The sequence below is a fragment of the Hippopotamus amphibius genome, chromosome 9, assembly GCF_030028045.1.
Source record: "Hippopotamus amphibius kiboko isolate mHipAmp2 chromosome 9, mHipAmp2.hap2, whole genome shotgun sequence".
Classification (NCBI taxonomy): Eukaryota; Metazoa; Chordata; class Mammalia; order Artiodactyla; family Hippopotamidae; genus Hippopotamus; species Hippopotamus amphibius.
This window is the reverse complement of record NC_080194.1, coordinates 138,584,494-138,606,542: the sequence shown is the minus strand read 5'-3', so window position 1 is coordinate 138,606,542 and position 22,049 is coordinate 138,584,494. Positions and strand designations below refer to the sequence as shown.

The window sequence follows — 22,049 nt, the reverse complement described above, 5'->3', positions numbered from 1 at the left end:
GCACGGGCTGTAGGCGTATGGGCTTCAGTATTTGCAGCACATGGGCTCAGTAGTTGTGGCACTCAGGCTCTAGAGCGCAGGCTCAGTAGTTGCGGTGCACGGGCTTCGTTGCTCCATGGCATGTGGGAATCTTCCCAGACCAGGGATTGAACCTGTGTCCCTTGCATTGGCAGGTGGATTCTTAACTACTGTGCCACCAGGGAAGTCCCTCAGCACCTGTCTTGATGTAAATTCTTGTTGCTGAAAACTTTTCTGAAGCAGGTTAGTGGGTCTGATGGTCCTAGCACAGTGGTATAATTAGATTTCCCTTTGGTAACAGAAGGGCAGCAGTCCTAGGGTTAGTATTCCTACCACAAGTCCTCATTGTCCTGCGTTGGAAATGTAACAGTGGGAAGTGGGGGCCTCTGAGCTGATAACAGTCCCCCCAGCCAATCAGCTCTGGAGAGGCTTTGGGGGTTAAATCCTATGGTAGTTTGGAGGGGGCAAAAGGGAGTTCAGGGCGATCTGTTCACTGAATTTCCCATGGTTCCAGGTCTAGATCTTGGCTTTACCAGATTTTCTGCTGGAATTCTTCCACCACAGGACACCCATTCACCCTGTTGAAACCCACAAGAGACCTAGGGAGGATTTGTTACTTCATCACGGGGGAAGGTTCTTTGTAGGGGTGGAACCTTCAGGGCCAGCCTCCAAGAAGCCCAACAGGTGAGGCAAAGGTAAGCCAGGGACTACAGCACACCAGGGGACAGGGGAGGGAAGATGGCCTCTTGGTGGCTCTCAACAGGTCAGGCTGAGGCCTTGTGCCCTGACCCACTCCATGCAGAGACCACTTGTGCAGATCGCTCGTATCCACCAGAGTGAATATTTTGGGGCTCCCTGTATTCTTTTTAGTGTTCCAGCTGATCCTGCCCTATGGGTTCATACAGTATCATTCCAAACAGGGTACAAATGTATACATTTGTTTATGGGCCAAACTGTGTCCCTTGAGAAATCCATATGTTAAGGCATGACCCTCAAGTGATTGTCTTTAGAGACAGCACCTTTAAAGAGGTAATGAAGGCTAAGTGAGGTCATAAGGGTGGGGTCCTAATCCAGTAAGGCTGGTGTCCTTCTAAGAAGAGGAAGAGACACCAGAGATCTCTCTCTTGAGAGAGCGCAAAGAGGTCATGTGAGCACACACGTGAGATGATGCCACCTATAAGCCAAGTGAAGAGGCCTCAGAATGAGACCTACCTTGGTGGCACCTTGATCTTGAACTTCCCAGAACTATGAGAAATTAATTTATGTTCAGTAAGTCACCCAGTCTGTGGGACTTTGTAATGGCAGCTTGAGCAGGCTAAAACAACACCCAGTGGGCAGCAGGAACACATTGGTAAAGAAAGACAGAGGGACTTCCCTGGTGGTCCAGTGGTTAAGACTCTGTGCTCCCAGTGCAGGGGGCCCGGGTTCGATCCCTAGTCAGGGAACTAGATCTTGCATGCCACATCTAAAGATCCCACACATGGCAATAAAGGTCCCACGTGCTGCAGCTGAGACCCGACGAAGCCAAATAAATAAGTATTTAAAAAAAAAAAAGAGACAGAAAAGGAGCTAAGAGGGAAAAACAGATGATAAATTGAGTAAATATCGTTTCAGATTCTAAGGAAAATTCCAGTATTATGAGAGGTAGTCGGGGCGGTGGGTGGGGGGAGGCAACGATTTTCTTATATTGGGCCTTAAAAAAGGCCTCTCTGAGGAGGTGACATTCAAGCTCATCAAGGATGACAAGGAGCCAGCTTTGTGCCTCTCAGTGAAGAACATTGCAGACAGGTGAATTAGCTGCAAAGGTCCTAGGTGGGCAGGAGGCACAGCAAGGCCATTGTGGCTGGAACATGAAGAATGAGGCTGGGAGGTGCACAGGCCCAGGAAGTGAGGATAAGCTGAAAAGTCTTTGAAGGGTTTTAAGCAAAGGAAGGGCATGATCTCATTTATCTGATAGAGATGAAGTTGACACTGTTCCCAACCTTTACTTCAGGAGACAGACAAGAAAACAGGCAAAAATCATAGCAGCATGATGGCTGCTTTCCTAGGAGAAGCTAAGGCCATGGGAAAGCGTAGGAATTTCACCAGTTCCTCCCCCCCCCCAACTGCAGGTCTTTATCACATGCAATTAAACTGAAACTTAAAGGATTTAAGTTTCTTTCTCAACCCCCCCGCCCCGGGCCAATATTAAACAACCTTGGTTAGCGCACTGGTTCTAGCCCTCAGATTTTTCAACTTTACCCAATTTTGAACATCCTACATTTTAGTGGTCGCAGTGGTAGGAACATAGAGGGTTTTGCTTGCAAGTGGCAACTTTTTCCATGGGGGAAGGGGTGTTCTGACCCACTTTATTTCTCCTGGGGCAGAAATAACTGGCACTAAATACGTCACTTACAATCCCAGCACTTCAGTTGAGGCTTGTTCTTGAGTGCCAACATTAAACAGAGCAAGGAGCATGCCTCTGAACATATCTTGCAGGAATGGCTTTATTTATTACCAGGTGTGAAATGTATCTGTCTGATAACACAATGATTTTGGTGAGTTAGTGATGGTGGGGCTGGGGGAGCAGGGGGGCAATACTGTTTGGAAAAGGCAGGAGGTGGAGCCAGGTCCTGGAGGGGGTGGAGGTAGGTCAGGTCGTCCCTTTCATGCCCTGTCCATTTACCGCGATCACCACGTGTTTCCAGGAACAGGTCATCATTCAATCACTCTCACAGATGGAGTCTGTAGGTGAGGCCCGACAGTATTTTCTTTTCCAGTGCCTTTTGGTCCAGCCATCACCTCACCTGGGCATCCGGGCGCCACTCACCCCTCCCTCTCATCATTGCTCTAACCCATCGCATCTGCCCAATAAGGCAGGAGCAGAAAAGCGGACCTCTGCGGTCTAGCCTCGGGATGATGCAGCTGCAACAAATGACCTGCTACCTCCAGGCAGAACACCTGGGCTTTCCTTTGCTTAAAGGGTCTCCGTCTGTCGGCAGCCTTCGCCTTCCCAAAGACCCTCCCCGGGCTAAGAAGGACCCTATGACGCTAGCGGGGGAGGAAACTCCGCCCTGCCTGCCAAGTTCAGTTCACAGGTGGGTGGCCTCTTCCCGGGCCGTCCGCCGCCTGCTAAAGAAGCCCCTCGGGTGCCCACCGCCCCGCAGCAGCCCCCAAGCGTCCCTCACCAGCCTCCCGGCTCCTGCGAGGATATTTAGGGCAGAAAGAGCCCATCCAAAGATGCTTGTCACCTGCCCAACCCTCGCTCCCGGCCGGCTGCCCCGCCGACGCGCGCCCGGGTCTGCAGGGCCAGCCGAGCCCACCCGGGCGTGACGCCCCTCCCCGCGCCCGCCGCCCGCCGAGGCCGCACCCACTCGGAGGCGGCGCGCCGGGGCCTCGTCCTCGGGCGGCGGGCGCGGCCGCTTTAAGCGGGGGCGGGACTGCGCGCGGCGGCGCGTTGGCGGCGGCGGCGAGCGTTTAGCCGGGGGTCGCGGGCCGGGGCTGCGAGAGGCCTGCTGCTGAGGTCGGGGTAAGTGCGGGGGGGCAGCGGAACGGCTCCGGGAGGCGCGCGCGCGGCGGCCCCGACGGGTGCGGCGGGGCCCGGGCGGGGGGAGGCCTCTGCGGCGCTGCGGTCGGCGGAGCGACGGCGGGAGGCTCCGAGCGCCCCGGGGTCCCTCCGCCCCGCCCCGCGGCCCAGTTCGGGTGGCCGGGGCCGGCGGCTGCTCTCAGAACGCCGCCGCCGCCCGGCCGGGCGGGGGAGCGCAGGGAGGCGGAGGGCTAGCGGCGCGGGAATTGGCCCTTGGCGCCCGCCGTAGCCCGGCCCGGGAGGCGGGCGCTGGGTCTCCGGGGGATGGTGACAAAAGGAGGGGAGCCGAGGGCCGTTTGAGGCTGGGGAGATAGAGCGTGGGGTTGGGGCCCCGTCTCCCCGGAGGCGCCCCCAGCCGGCCTGGCCCCTCTCGGCCTCTACGCAGGCACCTGGCTCGCCTGGCCCGGCGCGAGAGCGAAGGTAGAGGCGTGGACAGCGCCCCCTGTGGCCCGGCGGCGCCGCCTCAGGCCCGCTCGGCGCGGCGGGGCCGTTTGCCCGGAGCCGGCGCGGCGACGGCTTCGGCCCCCCCCCCCCTTCCCCGGCTGGGCCGGGACCGAAGCCAGGCCTGGGCTCTCGGCCCCCGGGGTCTTGGGGCTGCTCTCCAGCTCGCAGCCGGGATGGGAAGCCATCTCTCAGGGGCCCCAGCCTCCCCCCCGGCCCAGCGGAGAGCGGAGCCTGGCCTCTTGGGGTCCCTGAAAATGGAAGGGTGGACGCCTTCGCTGAAAAGGGGGATCCGAGCATTTAAAAAGTTTGGGCAAGACCCGCCCAAAGTTTCGTAGGCAGTGAGAGGCCGTGACCCTGAGTCTTGGGTCCCAGGAATGGGGATGGGGGGCCTTCGGTGTTGGGAGGGGAAGAGGAAGCAGAAGCGGGGCTGACAGAATTCCTCCGGTTGGTTTCGTTCGTAACCTTTCCTGCCCGGAGCCGGCGGGCTGCGCGGGAGCAGCTGCGGGCATCCTCCCTGCTTCTGATGTCTCGAGAGGGTGGGCGGACGGGGCCCTGTGGTGTCAGGGTGTCCCCATCGCTTGGGGCAGGAGTGTGAGCTGCAAGGGAGCGTATCCGGTAGGCAGGGCCGTTGAGAGGCCTGCAGAAGAGTTAAGGGTGTGTTTTTTTTAAGAAAGAAGAGAATCAAGTCGTGAAACTGCCCCTTAATGCAGAGTGAAATGAGACAGTTGTATACGCAGGGAGGATGGGTAAAAGCAATTTCACCAGGTTCTCTCAACAGGGCTCTTCATATATAGAAACCAAGTCTCCTGTTTTTCAGCCTGGACCTGCAGTTCTCTAAGTGTCGACATCCACACCTGTTTCCAACTCACTGACGTGCTTTTTGAAGGACTTGGGCACCCAGGGAGCATTTTTTGAGTGCCTGTTGTGTGTCAGATGCAAGCAAAATTTGCAACTTCCTGGGCGCCTCCCTGAACTGCAGTCTCCGGGTGGTGCTTGGGAGTTCACCTTTGGCACCTGGTGATTTTAATGCACAGTGAAGTTTGAGAACCGCACACCTAACGCAGAGGTGGTCCAGCTACCATCGGCAGACCAAGTCCAGTCTGGTGGCTAATTCTTATACAGCACAAAAACTAAAAATAGTGTTCACATTTTCTTTAATGGTTGGGGGAAAAAACATCAAAAGAGGAATAGTGTTTCATTATACGATTCAAATGAAATTCAAATTTCAGTGTCTGTAAATAAATATTTATGGATTACAGCCATGCTTGTTCATTTACAAGTTGTCTATGGCTGTTTTGTGGCTACAGCAGAGCTCAAGAGTTGTGACAGAGACCACAAAGCCTGAAATATTTACTATCTGGCTCTTTACAGAGTTTGCTGACCCCTAGCCTAGGGAAAGATGGACATACCATAGGAAAGAAAAGCGTCTGTGTATAAAAATCACGTTTAGAAATTAATAGACGATGAACTTAAGTAACTTTTATTTTCAGAAAAGCAGAGGGAGTAGTGTTTTATGAATTAATGGAAAAGTATTTAGAATAACACAGGCATTTAGTTAAGATTTTCCTAGAGATTGTGAGCCTGTGTCCTCAGTAAGTTGGTTAATCATATGCTTCTTTTCGTAGGCTGGGCGAACGCATGGATGTGATACTTTTCTCTTGAGAAGCAAACCTAGCTCAAAAGAAAAATGGCGTTTGTTGCAACACAAGGGGCCACGGTGGTTGACCAAACCACTCTGATGAAAAAATACCTTCAGTTTGTGGCAGCTCTTACAGATGTAAATACACGTGAGTTGATCCTTTTTGTCACTAAGGAATGCGTTGATGTGACTCCTTCATCTCAGTTCAGATGATGTGCACTTTGAGAGAAGGAGTAACATTAACTGTCTCCTAATTTCCCCTTTGTGTGCCTTGTGGAGAAGCAAAGTGATGAGCCTTACTGCTGGAGCTCCAAAGAGGCACGCGCACGCGCGAGTGTGTGTGTGTGTGTGTGTGTGTGTGTGTGTATGTATCTGTATCTGTATCCTTGTCCGTGCATACACGTGTATGTCTGCGAGTATGAATGAGTGTGACAGGTTGTAGGGAACTAGTTATGTGCCTGCTTTTGGACCATGACAGTCAAACTGATAAGATCTGATTGCTTTTCTTAAATTATTAAATCCAGTAATTTTAGGAACATCCTTAACATAATTTCAGTTACCTGATGGTTTGTTTTGCCATTTACAGCTGATGAAACAAAGTTAAAAATGATGCAAGAAGTTAGTGAAAATTTTGAGGTATGAACTTTATATTTTATACCTTTTCATTTTGAGATAAGTATTCTCATGTGCTTTCCTACAGCTTTCCTGTCAGTCTTTTTACTAGTAACTTAAAAATTATTTGTTAATTTGTTGTACTTCAAAATCGAAATTTGAAAATTTGTGCAGTGTTGTCCAGCTTCTTCACACTAGTGACAGTGACCCCCAAACAGTGTTGAGGAATGTTGCTTTTGTTTGGTTATTTGACCTTTTTTTCATTTTGAAATACGGTAGCTCAGGAAAGAGTGTGGAGAAAAGGGAACCCTCCTGCACTGTTGGTGGGAATGTAAATTGGTACAGCTACTATGGAAAACAGTATGGAGGTTCCTTAAAAAACTGAAAATAGAACTACCATATGACCCAGCAATCCCACTCCTGGGCATATACCCTGAGAAAACCATAATCCAAAAACAAACGTAACACAATGTTCATTGCAGCACTATTTACAATAGCCAGGACATGGAAGCAACCTAAGTGCACATCAACAGATGAATGGATAAAGAAGATGTGGTACACATATACAATGGAATGTTACTCAGCCATAAAAAAGGAATGAAATTGAGCTATTTGTAGTGAGGTGGTTGGACCTAGAGTCTGTCATACAGAGTGAAGTAAATCAGAAAGAGAAAAACAAATACTGTATGCTAACGCATATATATGGAATCTAAAAAAATGGTACTGATGAACCCAGTGGCAGGGCAAGAATAAAGATGCAGATACAGAGAACAGACTTGAGGACCTGGCCGGGACTCAGGAGGGTGGAAGGTGGTATTGAGAGAGGGACTTATTGAGAGAGTAGCATGGACATATATACACTATCAAATGTGAAATAGATAGCTACTGGGAAGCTGCTGCAGAGCACAGGGAGATCAACTCGATGATGGGTGATGACCTAGAGGGGTGGGAGGGAGGCTCAAGACGGAAGGGATTTGGGGATATGTGTATAAATACAGCTGATTCACTTTGTTGTACAGGAGGAACTGGCACAACAGTGTAAAGCAATTATACTCCAATAAAGATGTGGAAAAAAAATACGGTAGCTCTTTTAGGTGTATGGTTTCAGGATGCATTCAAACTTAAGTTGTGGATTTGTTCGGTAATGGATGGTATGTTACTGTGGAATGAGACCTGGCTGGCAGTTTTGGCTCTCCTGTTTATAACTTCTCTGATTTGTATCAAACAGTTTCTCTTTTTTGGGTCTTACATTCTGTAATTTTATATTGACCCATAGGTCCCTTGGATTCTGTTCATTTTCCTTCAGTCTTCTCTTTGTTCTCTGATCTGCCCTCAGGTTCACTATTTTTCTGTCATCTCCAGTCTGCTGGGATGTTATTTTTAAATTTCAGTTTGTTAGCATTTTTTGTATTTAAAATTTTAGTTACTGTACTTTCAGGTGTATAATTTCCATTTGGTTCTTCTTTAGATGTCACTTCTCTGCAGAGACTCCCCATCTTCTTTTATTGAGACCATGTTTTCCTTTTTTTCTTTTTTTTTAAATAATTTTATTTATTATTTTTTGGGGGTACACCAAGTTCAATCATCTGTTTTTATACACATATCCTCGTATTCCCTCCCTCCATCGACTCCCCCCCCCCCCCCCCCATCCCACTCCTCTAAGGCATCTTCCATCCTCGAGTTGAACTCCCTTTGTTATATAACAACTTCCCACTGGCTATCTGTTTTACAGTTGGTAGTACATATATGTCTGTGCTACTCTCTCGCTTCGTCTCAGCTTCCCCTTTACCCCCTGCACCCTCCCAAACCTCGAGTTCTCCAGTCCATTCTCTGTATCTGCGTCCTTGTTCTTGTCACTGAGTTCATCAGTACCATTTTTAGGTTCCGTATATGTGAGTTAGCATACAATATTTGTCTTTCTCTTTCTGACTTACTTCACTCTGTATGACAGACTCTAGGTCTATCATCACAAAATCTGGAAACAACAAATGTTGGAGAGGGTGTGGAGAAAAGGGAACTCTCCTGCACTGTTGGTGGGAATGTAAGTTGGTACAGCCACTATGGAAAACAATTTGGAGGTTCCTTAAAAAACTACAAATAGAACTACCATATGATCCAGTAATCCCACTGCTGGGCATATATCCTTTTATTCTTTGAACATTTATAATAACTGCTTTGAAGTCTTTGTATGCTAAATACAACATTTGGGCTCTATAAAGGTTGATTTCTATTGACTGTAGGTCACAGTATCTTGCTTCCTTGCATGTCTGGTAGTTTTTGATTGTACACCAGACATTGTGTGTGAAATGTAGGGACCCTAGATTCTGTTATCTCCCTTGGAAGAGTATTGATATTTTTACTATAGTCAGCAGTTCAGGTGCTGGCTGATCTCACTGAACTTGTGTAAGCTTGGCTTTATGCTGTAGCAGAGAGATCTGTAGGAATCCCAAGGAGTTTCCCAAGTCCCTCTGACTTGGTAGGATTCAACCTTCAAACCACATCTTGGTGTGAATCTCATCAGAGGTTGATTTTAGGCTTTATTGAGGTGGGGCTAAGCTAGGCTTTACTCTGGGGCTTGGTCCTTCCTCAGCCTAATGTCTGAAGTGTTTTCAAGGTGTTAAAGTCTTTGCACTGTGTCGAGGCTGGAGCCCCAACATCCTCCAACATTGCTAGACCTCTGATGTCTCTCTTCATTTCTCAATCCTCAAGTCCCCACTCCCTGGTGAGGCTCAGGTAGTCTTACCTTCCTTTATGTAAAAGTACAGCCCAGTCCTCAGTCGAGGACTCACGGGAGACCATCCACACTCCTCTGCAGTTCCTTTTTTTTCTGGGGCCTTGCCCTGCAGATTCCAGCCACTTCAGCGGCCGCACACCCTGGTATTCACTCCCCAGCTCAGCAGGACCATGGTGCTTTCCATGGGCTTCAGCCTGCTGAGCCCAGTTGGGAAATGGTGCCCACGCAGAGAGCCGAGGTGGGGCACAGCTGGGGAGTCCCCTTCTTCCGGGGGTCATGGTCTTGCTCTGCCTCTGGTCTGGCACCTGACACTGTTCCCTCATATTTTGTCCAACTGTATGGTTAGTCTGGTGCCAGTTAGTCTCATAGGCTGGAGGGAAGTCACTTTTCTTATTTTTAATGTGGGGATGATAAAACCTTTCTCACAGAATTAATATGATTAAGAACTATAGATAAAATGTTTCCTAGCCTCTGTCATGGTCATTTGAATCACTAAACATTAAATATTAGTGGCATTGACTCAGATCCCCTACTACCTATAGTAATGGATGGTATTTTTGTTTGGTGGGGGATTTTTTTTTTTTTTTTTTTTTAAACAGATGTTTTCAAGGACTTGTTGCCTTAAACTGAGGTGGAAAAAAATCCTGGGATATTTAGAGATTAGCTAAAAAGCTTTCTCTTCTACCCAAGCTGTTAGTGCAAGCTGTTGGGTTGGGGTGGGGGGAAGGCTGAAAAAAAAGGTGGGCGGTAGAACTGGAAAGGCCTGCATTCTGCCTTTTATTGGAAGAGCTGCTAGGGGCGAGCCACATCCCTTAAAGGTTTATCTGAAGGGCTGAAATCATGGATCTGCCTGTGATCCTGCAGGAGCAGCACATGCGCCAGGCCTAAGTGCGGGCGTGGGGCTCTTTCAATTAAGTGTCTCACCCCTTTGTCTCCTGTTTAGAGTCTGGCAGTTAGCAAGTTAGTGCCTGGCTTTGGTCTCAGGTGCATTGATTAAATTAGCAGAATTAAAAGTTAGTAAAGTAATACACTTGAGGCTTTTCCAAATAGTGCCTTTTAAAATCTACTTAATAGGCATTTGCCTTAAATGAAAATCAGATGACTAAGTCCTTTGAAGAATGAAATACTAGAATGACCACCGGTAGGTAATTCTAAATTACCACCTATCCCAGAACAAGATATTTAAATGCAATGAGTGAAATTAAGAATTCCCAATGGTTTGAGGAATCTTAGAAGTTCATTTCATTAATCACTTAGGGATAAGATTCCAGGCTAAGTAACTATATGGGCCATCTCTCAGGACAGAAAATAAAGAAACATTCAAGTTAGAAATCACAGGAAAAATTCATATGGATCAGAAAGCCGGGGGCTAAGTGAAAATACTGGCAGAATAACTGGGTGACTTGTTGCCTCTTTCCTGTGGGGGAAATTTGAAACTCGGATGTTTTGAAGGCGGTGGAATCTGGATGGTATGGGCTGACGTGCAGATGAGCTTGACTTCTTGATAACCTTGATAATGTTCCAGCATGACTCTTACCCCTCTTTTCCTTGAATCCTTGAATGTGGGTGTTTCGTAAAAAGTCTTAAACTTTGGGGATGAGAAGGTGACAAACAGTTCCTGTCCCCAGTGGATTCACATTCTGCTTGGGGAGGGACTGGTGAGGTGCCGCCCGCCTCCTGGGGGCACCTCCTTGCACACGGTGTGCCTTGGGCCGGAGCCCCTGGACTTGAGCACCGGGTTGGCCATGGCAGACCGACACTCAGGTGTGCATCTGAAGAGTGGCGGTTCTTTCTTTGCCCCTGTGGCAGCACACTCTTTTCTGGTTTTTGCCTGTATTTCTTTCTTTATAGACTCCTCATACAGTGGACAGCCCCAGACCTTTATCTTCCGCCCACATCAGTGTCTGGAACTGCAGGCACATTTAGCTGCCCAGATGCCTCGGCTCACCAGCTTCTGAGACATGATAGTAAAAGTTTAAATTCCTTCCTCTTATACTCCCATCCCTGCCATAGTGAACTAAAAAGAGTTTAACATGTGCCTTTTGCACTCACGCTTTCTCATAATTTTGTCTTTCCCACTTTCTCCTGTGGTTAACTCCTCTTGGCCTTGTAGGTTTTAGTATCAACATCACTTCTTCGGGAGGTAGCCTCTGCCTTGGGTTCCACCCAGTGAGTTATGCCCCCGTGTGAGGTTCCCCCAGTTGCCAGCGCTCCCCCATCATGAGGCTGTACTGTCAGTTCTTCTCTTGATGCCTATCTTGTCCACCACGGCTGCCTCCCCCAGCTCCCAGGGCATGAATTGTGTCTGCTTTCTTCCTCAGTTTATCCCCATGGAGCTCATTGTAGGAGCTCAGTAGTGTCTGTTGAATGAGCAAGTGAGGCCTTGAAAGGGGGAAGAGGACTTGGGTGTTGGATACACTTAAGTGGAATCCACTTCCAAAGCTTTACGACTCTGACAATCAACAAGTTTTTTAACCTCTTTTTTTAGCCTCTTTTTTTTGATCTGTGGAAAGGGCAAAATACCTTTGAGTCATGAAGAGGGTTGAATGAGAAAGAATAAAAGGCACACCGTGCAGTATTTGTACAGCACATGGCTGCTCTGTAAATAATAACAGAGGACACTTACTGGGCATCTACCAAAGGCAGTGTTGTAAGCTTTACACCTACAACTCTCGTGATCATCACATGGCTCCCTAGGCAGGAAATAATACCCTCTTCACGTATGGGGACACTGAGGCACAGAGGTTAGGCAGCTGTCCCAGGTTTACACTTGCTAAGTGGGGTCCAGACACTGCGCTAGTAGCCGTCTTACTACACTGTCTCCAGACTACAGTTTCATTTCCTGGTCTCCTTTTAAGTCAGTGATGGGATAAGTGGTGGATAGGGTTAGAGTATAATCTAATTCATATCAACCTAATTAATATACTAGACTTTTAGTTTGGAAAAAGGTGTCAGTTTGGTTAGGCTCCTCATTTTTCAGATGAAGAAGCTCACATCTAGAAGCCAAATGGCTTTTCAGAAGTCCCCTCAGAGTGGGGCAGAGCAGGCCACCACAGGCTCCAAGGTGAACACTCACCGCCTCAGTATTTCCAGGTTTCCCAGTAAATTTTGGCGTTTAATTTTCTTGAATTGGATTTCAGAAGCAACAGTCAATCATCTTACTTGAAATTGTTAATGCTAAAGCATCTGAAAGTATTAAAAATTACCATCACCTCTGCTAAAATGTGTTTTCTTTTGAGGTTATTATGATATGTGAATTCGAAATGAAACTCTACACAAACCTTAATGGAGTTTTCTTTTTTTTTTTTGCATAATTAGAATGTCACTTCATCTCCTCAATATTCTACATTCCTGGAACATATCATCCCGCGATTTCTTACATTTCTTCAAGATGGAGAAGTTCAATTCCTTCAGGAGAAACCAGCCCAGGTAATCTGTTCAAAAATATAATGAGAAAAGATGTCCTGCTGTAGGAGTGCAAGCACTTAAGAATGAAAACAACTCGAAAAACTGATGGTTCTCCTTTAAAATGAAAGCAGTTTTGTCAGATAAGGATTACTTTGTCCAGGGCCCTTGCCTCCTCAGGTAAATGTCATAGTTTCATTTCCTTGTGGCCATCTCTGTCACAATTTAAACTCTTCACTTTTGCTGACCGGCGACGTGTGCGTTTGCTATGTATTGTAGCCGAATTCACATGTATATACAGGAGGAAGCGACAGTTTCATGACCCGCTCCATACCTGTTGCCCAGCTCGCATCTTACTGTTTTCAGTTCTTGTAACTCTGGCCAATTTTGTTTTGTCTGTACCCCGACCCACTCTTTGCACTCCTCCTCTTTGCCTTGATTATTTTAAAACAGTCCCGTCACAACTTTTTTTCCATAAATATTTCAGCGTCTATCTCTTAAAAATAACTTTAAAAATTACTATAGTACTAGTGGAAGTTAATTGCTAAATTAAGCATTTTTTATGTGACACCAGTTCAAGATCTACCTATTTGACCTACTTTTTAGTTGTCAGTTCCATAGACAAAATCATGAAAGCTTAGCACAGCTTATGATGTAATTAGTCCTTAGGCCAAGGTCACTGGAGAGCATGTCAGAGGAGATGAACTGAGCTTATGGAGGGAGATCACAGGTGAAGCTCAGTTGGTGTCTTGCTCTTTTCATCCTGAATTCACCCCACGTGCACACACCACTGTCCTGCTGGCAGTACTGATAAGGTGTGAAAGAGGGAAAATTTGGCTTACTTGATTTGGTACACAGTTGTAGAAATACTGAAAATACTGGTTTGCAGTACATGCTTTGGATTACATTTAAATAATTTACAGAACTGTTTGTAACATGGGCTCCATCTTGTTGTATGGTGGTTACCAGAGCTGGGTACAGAGCTGTGACCCTGATAGGATGCAAAAAAATTACCTGGGAACTCTTGGAAGGGTTTCGTACTTACATTTTTGTTTTTCTTCAACAGCAACTACGGAAGCTCGTTCTTGAAATAATTCATAGAATACCAACCAATGAACATCTTCGTCCTCATACGAAAAATGTTTTGTCTGTGATGTTTCGCTTTTTAGAGGTAACTTTTGAGAATTATTATTTAGCCACATTCAAAGCTTTTAATGACTTTATTGTAAAATCGTGTATCATACAACTTTTTCCCTTTCACTAATGTTCTGATTTCACATGAGTAGAAATTTTCTTAATGTCCATTTCCTCCCACTTTGCCAGCCAGATTACTAAGAAGGATTATTAAATGAAGATCATTTTCTTGAGTCACTCGGGGATTGATTAGACATAGTGGGACTCTGACAGTGGGTGGTGGTCAACAGACTCCAGACACGGGGGTCGTGGGCTTCGTGCCTCTGTGTGTGTGTCAGGCACAGTCAGTGCGTGGTAGTCAAAGAGTTGCTCAGATTCTTGGGATTAGTCAGTTTGGTACCTGTTAAGCTGACCTCTGAAATTGTTTTCTTGTCATCCTTAGTCTTGGGGTGTTTAGAATTCTGTCGTGTTTCTGGGCCCCTTGGAAAGATGAGCTCTGGAGGGGGATCGAGTTGGGTTCAGATCCTGGCTCTGCTATGTATCAGCTCTGTCATGTCAGCCCCATTCCTTCCTGCCCCAAGCCATGGTTTCCTCATAGTAAGATGTGGGTGGCACCCCCACGCTGACAGTGTTTGTAAAGTGTTGGCACAGGGTCCAGTGCATGGTGGCTGCTCAGTCATTGCTCTTTTGGCAATATTTTCAGACAATGGAAAGTGTCTTTTGGGCCATCAAGACCTTGGTTCATGGTGTGACTTGCCTGACTTGCCGGTTACTCATTTGTCAGAGGGGTCCTCACAGAACCTGCTGGCGGGATGCCCTTCAGACGGTCCACCAGAGGCCATGAAAGCTTCCTGTTTGGGATAGCTGTGTTCTGTGGGCTTATGAATTTTCGACAAACCTAAGTTGTTGATGGAGAATGTATATGCTTGGAAAATAGTCTTTAATCTTTAGATTAAAATAAGTTTTCAGAAGTGTAACTTTTTAAATGCTTTTTTTTTAAGACGGAAAATGAAGAAAATGTTCTTATTTGTCTAAGAATAATCATTGAACTACACAAACAGTTCAGGCCACCCATCACCCAAGAAGTAAGTGTTTATCCTGATAGCATTTATAAACTGTGCTGACAAATTCCTGCTGCTGTGTGCATTTTTTACCCTCTTTTAGAGTTGACGGAACACATGCTACTTTCAGTGGTAGAAAATATTGCCTAAGTCGGGGGAAGTACTTTGTGGTTGTTAAACACTGACTTTTTTTCTGAACATGTATCTGAATATTTTGGTTAATTTGTTCAGTAGTTGAAATGTGTTAACTGACCATACTGGCAGTGCTGTTTGGATGGTTCTGGTACTTACAGGTCTGAAGTGCCCCAAGGCTCCAGTCACTTTTACACAGGGGTTCAGAATTGGGTTCTGAAGTCACAGCTGGGTTTGAATCTCAGTGTGCAGCTCAGCAGCTGTGTGACAGTGAGTAAGCTCTGAGCCTTTTGGAGCCTTTTCTGTAAAATGGGGACAATCACAGTATATCCTCAAACATTGCTTAGAGAATTAAATATAAAAGTGAAATTCTTAGCACAGTGGTTGGCACCTGCAAAGTCAGCATTAAACACGCCATGTCAGCCCTAATTAACATGCTGTCTTCTCTGATGGTAATTGTGAATGCCTGTTGTAGGTTATTGGGAAATTTAGACATGAAATAGAATTCCTTCCATCTTGAAAAGTGTTTAATGTCTTGGTGATTTCTTTTCCTTTTTCCCACCTTATGTGTATGTATGTTTTCTACATTATCACAGTACTACTGTGGATGACATTTCATATCCTGATTGTTTCCCTTCACATGATATGTAAGCGTTCTCCCAATCATAGAAAATGTTTTATAAAGATAATTTTTAATGGGTATATAATATTTTTTCATATTGGATATTTAGGATATTTCAAATTTTTTATTTTATGACTGTAACCAAATATCTGTTTACAGTTCAAATTATTTTGTAGACTGGGTTTATAGAAGTAGAATTACAAGATTAAAGGTGTTCATGTTTTAGTGCTTCTGATATGTATTGTTACATTGGTTTCCAGAAAGGCTTGAGCAGTTTAAGCTTCCCTTAGTAGTACAGGGGGGGTCTCCCTGTTTGCACTACCACCAGCATGGTGTGCTGTTAACTTTTTGAAAGGCGAAAAGTGGCTTTTATTATCATTTTCATTCCATTGCTCTTCTTTAATTAGAAAGCTTGTTTTCTGTTTATCAGTCTTTTTTCTTTCTTTTTTTTTTGTCTGTTCACATCCATTGCCTGTTTGTATTGCGTCCGACGTTTTTCTTGCCTGTTTTATGAATTCTTATGTATGAAGACTATTGATATTTCTTATTTATTGTAAGCATTTTCTGCTTATAAATATCTTCTTTATACTGTCTGTTTTTTTAGATTCATCATTTTTTGGATTTTGTGAAACAGATTTACAAGGAGCTTCCAAAAGTAGTGGTATGCTGTTTTTAATATTATTTGAATTTGTTTATATTTATTTATTACTTCCTCATTCCAAAGGGTTGAAGGAATAATTGGAGGGATGCTAATTTTACAGCAGGAATGTTTAGTGATGGTCAAAATCTAAGTTGATAAATTAGCCACTGAACAGAAAAAAAAGAGTTCTTTTGGTTTCACTGTTTAGATTAAATACTGTATTTTTGACATAAAGCAGTATGTTCTTATTGTAGAAATTTTGCAAAAAAAAAAAAAAAAGGGAATTGTCCATAATTATTCTTTCACTTGTGAGCAACCATTGACATTGATGTTTTGTTTTGAGTTTCACTTTGCACTTTGTAGAGATGGTTGCGCTCACATTCTTGAAGCTTTTTTGGGGAGTGGTGTATACTTTCAGCATTTTTCTGTGTTGTTAAAATTTTTTCCTATATTGCAAGAACTGTTTCCAAGCAGCGCCACCCGTATAAAAGTGTGTGGAGTGGAAGAGGAGAGACTCCCCCCATCCTGTTCTCATTTAATGGAAGGAATCGCGGTTACAGCTGGGAACATCCTCCAAAACTCTCCTCTAGCAGTCCTAATTCTTAGTGACCCTTAATTTCCTGTCATTCGCATGTACCTTGACCATCTCCCTATTGCTGGTTTCCCCCATTTTTAGTTCTTTACTGTCACAAGTAACACTTTGCTAAAAATCATTGTGCATAAATGTGTTCGTGTTTCACAGTTTCTACTTTAAAGTTTTTTTTTTTAAGCTTAATTTTTTTTTAAATTAAATTACCATTTTAAATTAAATGGTAAAATTGACTTTGGTTTTTAAGGATTTTAATCTGCTAATAGTGTATAAAACTTAAATTGCATTCTGAGCAAGTTATCATTGTGTCAACTGCCGTCTTGATCAAAGAACTACTTTTCACACGAAGCTGTCTTTTTTAACATGAAACCCAAATTTCATTGAGAACTAAGGATGACAGTGAGGTCTTGGCTTTTTAAAATGTCTTCCATACTTTGCTTCTGTTCCATATTTGACCTCTGTTTAGGAGACTCTTTGGAAGGTTGATTCAATAAGGATCAGCTTCTTATTGAACTGCACCCTCCCCACCTCACTGAGGTAGCAATATAACATGATATATGTCATCTTTTATCAGCCAGGGAAAAATAGTAGAAAAGAGTGTGGGCAAGTTTGTTTTCTGTTGTTGGAGGTGGAGAGTGTGTCTGTCGTGTTATCTTCATGGTCCTGAAAGAAGAGAACCCCAAGTACCGCAGGGTTGGTGCAGCATAAAGGGGTAGGACATTTGGTTTCTTCCACCACACGTTAGGTGTAAGTGACTTCTGTTCTTTTCTGTAGAACCGCTACTTTGAGAACCCTCAGGTGATCCCCGAGAACACAGTCCCTCCCCCAGAAATGGTCGGAATGATCACAACGATTGCTGTGAAGGTCAATCCCGAGCGTGAGGACAGCGAGACAAGAACAGTAAGTGTTTCAGTTACTTTGCTTTTTGCTTTGTTTTTATCCACGTCTCCTACCCTTGGTAGAGGAAAAGTGAGATACTGACTTTTTAGACCACTTCAGTTTTTTGTGTTTTTCCTTAAACACCTGGAGGCATTTAAAATAAGCAAACAAACGTGTGCGCGCACACAAGGGCATGTGACTGATGGTGCTGTGCAGGTGTGTGTGGGAACTTGCTCACCATTGATGCAAAGACACAAAGATAAAATCGTGGTGGAATCCAGAACCGGAAGGAGTGGCTGTCCCGGCAGAGGGGCCTCCGTTCTGTCCTTAGCTTCAACGTTAGTGAAGTCCCTTTAAACTACGTATAAATTTGTAGTTTAGTGCTGGACGGCGTGGGCTCTGAGGACATAAGTTCTGGGATGATGTTACAGCTCCACCACTTGCATTTTCTGACTGTAGGAAAGTTCACGAACCTTTGTTCTGACAGCATTTTCCCCCTCATCTGAAAAATGCATCTCGTGGAGTTTTGTGAAGGTAATGCTGGTATTGTCTGCAGCTAATGCATTAGATTTGTAGTGTCTGCTGCGTAGGGAACGTGTATGTATTGAGCATCTACTGTGACTGTATTTTTATGATGAATCAGGACTATTGTTGGTATTTGTTTTACTGAAATGGTTTTGCAGAATGTTTTAATTTGAGCTAGGATAAACAGGGAACTACATTTTGAATGAAACTGTCATTCCTTTGTTCTTCCTGAATTAGAAACTTGTTTTCTATTTATCAGTCTTTGTGTTTCTTTTTTTGCTTGTCTGTTCCTGTCTGTTCATTGCCCATTTGTATTTTGAGTCTGACATTTTCCTTACATGTTTGTTTTTATGTAAGACTATTTTTTCTTATATTTATTGTAAGCATCTTTCCTGTTTATAAATACCTTTGAATAAAACTAGGTAAGATTGTACTTCTTGCTGTTGTTCTTTTAAGTAAGCAAAATAATAGATTAAAAAAATTTTTTTAATTTCTCCGATGATTTGAATCCCTAAGTTTTAACAAATTTTCCTGAGGTTTTTACAACTGGTGATGACATTATAAAGTATAAAACCTTTTATATTAAGTGACAGTTCTATGTACTTTGTTTTCAGAATAGTTTGTGTCTTTCACCACAGATAATTACAAAGATGTGCAGTGTTTTCCCTTCCCTTGATTTCGATGGGGTGAGGGCCAGCAGGGGTGCGCTGACCAGGGCTATTTAAGTGCCACGGCGGTAACCACAGTCCTCCTGTGCCTCTCTTGCAGCATTCTGTCATTCCAAGAGGATCTCTTTCATTGAAGGTGTTGGCAGAACTGCCCATTATTGTTGTTCTAATGTATCAGGTATGCATATTGCTTAGGAGCTTCTTGAGTTTGGAACTTCCCATTTTACAACAGAATTCACACCTAATTTTCTGCGGCAGATAGATGTGCGTGATACACATGTGCTAACTAAAGAATCTCACGGTTTCTTTGGTAGGCCACATTATTTTGCTCCAAGCAGAGTGTAAAAGCATGACAGTCTGATATGTTTGCTTTTAGCTCTACAAACTGAATATCCACAATGTCGTTGCCGAATTTGTGCCCTTGATCATGAATACCATTGCGATTCAGGTGTCCGCACAGGCCAGGTGAGCTTTCTTTGGCCGGTGACATTGCTGACTGCCATAGTTCTTTAATCCAAGTAAAAACATACTTGCTGTCATTTGTAAGACAAGAAAATTTTGAGTGATAAAATTTTGGTTAAACATATATGCATTTTTAGCTTTCTGACCTTGTATTTCAGTGATGATAGTAATATTTATTTTGGTTCCTTATTTTGAAAGGGTGACATGTCTCAATCTTTGGTGTCTTGTATATTTAGAACTATCATGAGGCATTACTGTCCTCGATTACAGCTCTGCGATATTCCAGGCTTTCTCACCTTCAAGCCCTTGTTCTTGCTGTTCCTTTCAGCACGAGGGCTAGAGAGCTCTTTATCCCCGTCACCCTTAATCACTGACTGGTTCATCCAAACTTGTTCATCCTTTGAAGCCTCTCAGTGAAACTTTTTCTCAAACTTCACAGCACTCTCCCTAAGACTTCTATCACTTGCTCTCTTGACTTGCGGCCTATCTGGCTGAGTCACTTGAGGGCAGGATCTGGGGGTGAATCAGCTCTAATAGCTCCTGTGGCCACGGGTCTTTTGTTGATCAGATAGGTGCCCTCACACTGTCTTCTGGGGGAGCAGGTCAATCGCGTTGGCTGTGGGGATTCAGGCTGAGGCTGCCACCCAGTGGCCTGGAGATCTGCCTGCTTTATGCCTTAAAGGCTTTTATGTTACTTGAAACTGCATGAAAGCGTAGGTGTGTTTACTGTTGCTGCTATAAAAATAAACCTTTTGGGCTTAGTAATTCCTATAGGCTTTTAATTAATATTAACGTCATCTAAAGAGTTGAGAGCTAATATTGTTAATTTTGTTCACTTCTCATTAGGCAACATAAGCTTTACAACAAGGAGTTGTATGCTGATTTCATTGCTGCTCAGATCAAAACATTGTCATTTTTAGCTTATATCATCAGAATTTATCAGGTAAGTTCATTGCCTTTTGTTTTAAGTCAGGTTTACTGAGGTATAATTTACATGCAGTAAAATTCACTTTTTGTGGTGTACAGTTTGCTGAATTGACAAATGCATATATAACCACCAGGACATCAAAATACAGAACATTTCCATCATCCATAAAGTTCCTTTTATATGTTTGTAGTCAATTTCCTCCTCCCACCTCCATTCGTGGCAAACACTGGTTTGTTTTCTGTCCCCATAGTTTTCCCGTTTCCAGCATGTCATAGAGATGAGCCACTTGGTGGACAGTGTATGTACCTCTTGAGCCTGGCCTCGCACTTAGCAGTAGTGCTGAGATTCGTCCTTGTTATGTTATTGGTGACTTGTTACTTTTTTTAAAAAATAAATTTATTTATTTATTTATTGGCTGTGTTGGGTCTTCGTTGCTGCACACAGGCTTTCTCTAGTTGCTGAGAGCGGGGGCTGTTCTTCATTGTGGTGCGCAGGCTGCTCATTGTAGTGGCTTCTCTTGTGGAGCACGGGCTCTAGGCACGTGGGCTTCAATAGTTGTGGTACATGGGCTTAATAGTTGTGGCTCACAGGCTCTAGAGCACAGGCTCAATAGTTGTGGTGCACGGGCTTAGTTGCTCTATGGCATGTGGAATCTTCCCAGAACAGGGCTCGAACCCATGTCCCCTGCGTTGGCAGGTGGATTCTTAACCACTGCGCCACCTAGGAACAACAAAATAGTGTAGACTAGGTTTAAACAGCCAAAATTTATTTTCTCTTGGTTCTGGGGCCTGGAAAATCCAAGATCAAGGTTATAGCAGGGTTTGGTTTCTGGTGAGGGCTTTCTTCCTGGGTTGCAGGTGGCCACCTTCTTGCTGTGTCCTCCCATGGTGGTGAGGAGAGAGACCTCTTTCTCTTCTTTTATAAGGTCACAGCTCTACTGGATGAGGCCCCCACCTGTATGATCTCATTCAGCCTGAATTACGTCCTAAAGACTCATCTCCAGATACAGTCACAGTGGGGGTTAGGGCTTCAACATATGAAATTTGGAAGGGTACACAGTTCAGGCCGTGGCACAGTATTCCGTTGTATGGGTGTAATCATGGTGTGTTTATCCATTCACCAGTTGAGGAACATTTGGATCACTTCTATTTTTTTTTAAGCCATTTTATCAGGGTATAATTCACATACCATAAAATTCACCCTTTTGAAATGTACAGTTCAGTGGTTTTAGTTTATTCACAGATTTGTCTAACCATCATCACTATTCAATTTTAAAACAATTTCTTCACCTGAAAAAGAAACTGATGAGCAGTGACTTCCACTCTTCCCTGACCCCCCAGCCCCTGGCAACCATTAATGTACTTCCTATCTTTACAGACTTGCCTGTTTCATTTTTGGCTTAATAAAGCTACTGTGAATATTTGCACACAGATTTTTGTGTGGATGTATTAGGTTCATTGACTTTTGCTGTTGTTGGAAGTTAGGTGTTAACAGCAAATTACGTGGGAGAGGTTGGAACTTCAAAAAACAGCATTATCAAATAAAACTGTGGTAAAGAAGTTTTGGAGCCTTTTTTGAGCCTGTAGAGTCATTTCATTTTCCTGTTTGGGACTGTGGTATTTCACTTAAGTCATAAGAACTTGAAGGAAGAAATTGATGCCTTGTCTCTCACTAGTCTTACAGGTTTTTGACTAAAACTCTTGTGTGGAGGTGGTTATTCCAAAGTATGGAATAACTTTAGTCCTGATCTATTCTAGAGCAATGGAATTGTATTGTAATTGATACTTTTTTTAAGGATTTTATTTCAGGAAAGTAAAAATGAAAACGTGTAAGGCAAATCGTTTTAATTGTAAACTACCCTTTGAAAACATTTGTAGCCTTCTCCTCCCTCTCTCTTCAATGTGTTTATCTCAATAATGATTACTTACACTAAAAAAAATGGAACATTTGTAAAAAATCTGAATTAGATACCGCTTTATTTTAGTCACCTTG

The 22,049-nt window shown here is 44.2% G+C and overlaps 1 protein-coding gene and 1 non-coding gene across 9 annotated transcripts in view; both read left to right on the top strand.

Moving 5' to 3' along the window:
- Positions 1–3,409: 3,409 nt before the first annotated feature.
- Positions 3,410–22,049, top strand: part of TRRAP (transformation/transcription domain associated protein) — a 105,486-nt gene continuing 86,846 nt past the window's right edge. For 6 of the 8 annotated variants that reach the window (XM_057748297.1, XM_057748295.1, XM_057748293.1 and 3 more), the window contains exons 1-11: positions 3,859–4,003; positions 5,653–5,814; positions 6,253–6,302; positions 12,331–12,441; positions 13,484–13,588; positions 14,553–14,636; positions 15,971–16,027; positions 17,370–17,495; positions 18,768–18,845; positions 19,044–19,132; positions 19,976–20,072. In XM_057748297.1, coding sequence (XP_057604280.1) covers positions 5,715–5,814; positions 6,253–6,302; positions 12,331–12,441; positions 13,484–13,588; positions 14,553–14,636; positions 15,971–16,027; positions 17,370–17,495; positions 18,768–18,845; positions 19,044–19,132; positions 19,976–20,072 — 897 coding nt within the window. In that variant the 5' untranslated portion in view covers positions 3,859–4,003; positions 5,653–5,714. Of the gene's footprint in view, positions 3,527–3,858; positions 4,004–5,652; positions 5,815–6,252; positions 6,303–12,330; positions 12,442–13,483; positions 13,589–14,552; positions 14,637–15,970; positions 16,028–17,369; positions 17,496–18,767; positions 18,846–19,043; positions 19,133–19,975; positions 20,073–22,049 lie in introns of those variants that run through there. The other 2 variants (XM_057748292.1, XM_057748298.1) reach the window with 1 other exon arrangement.
- On the top strand, positions 5,942–6,170 carry LOC130829590 (small nucleolar RNA ZL1). Its single transcript, XR_009047613.1, has one exon. It is a non-coding gene; the product is annotated as a small nucleolar RNA ZL1 (small nucleolar RNA).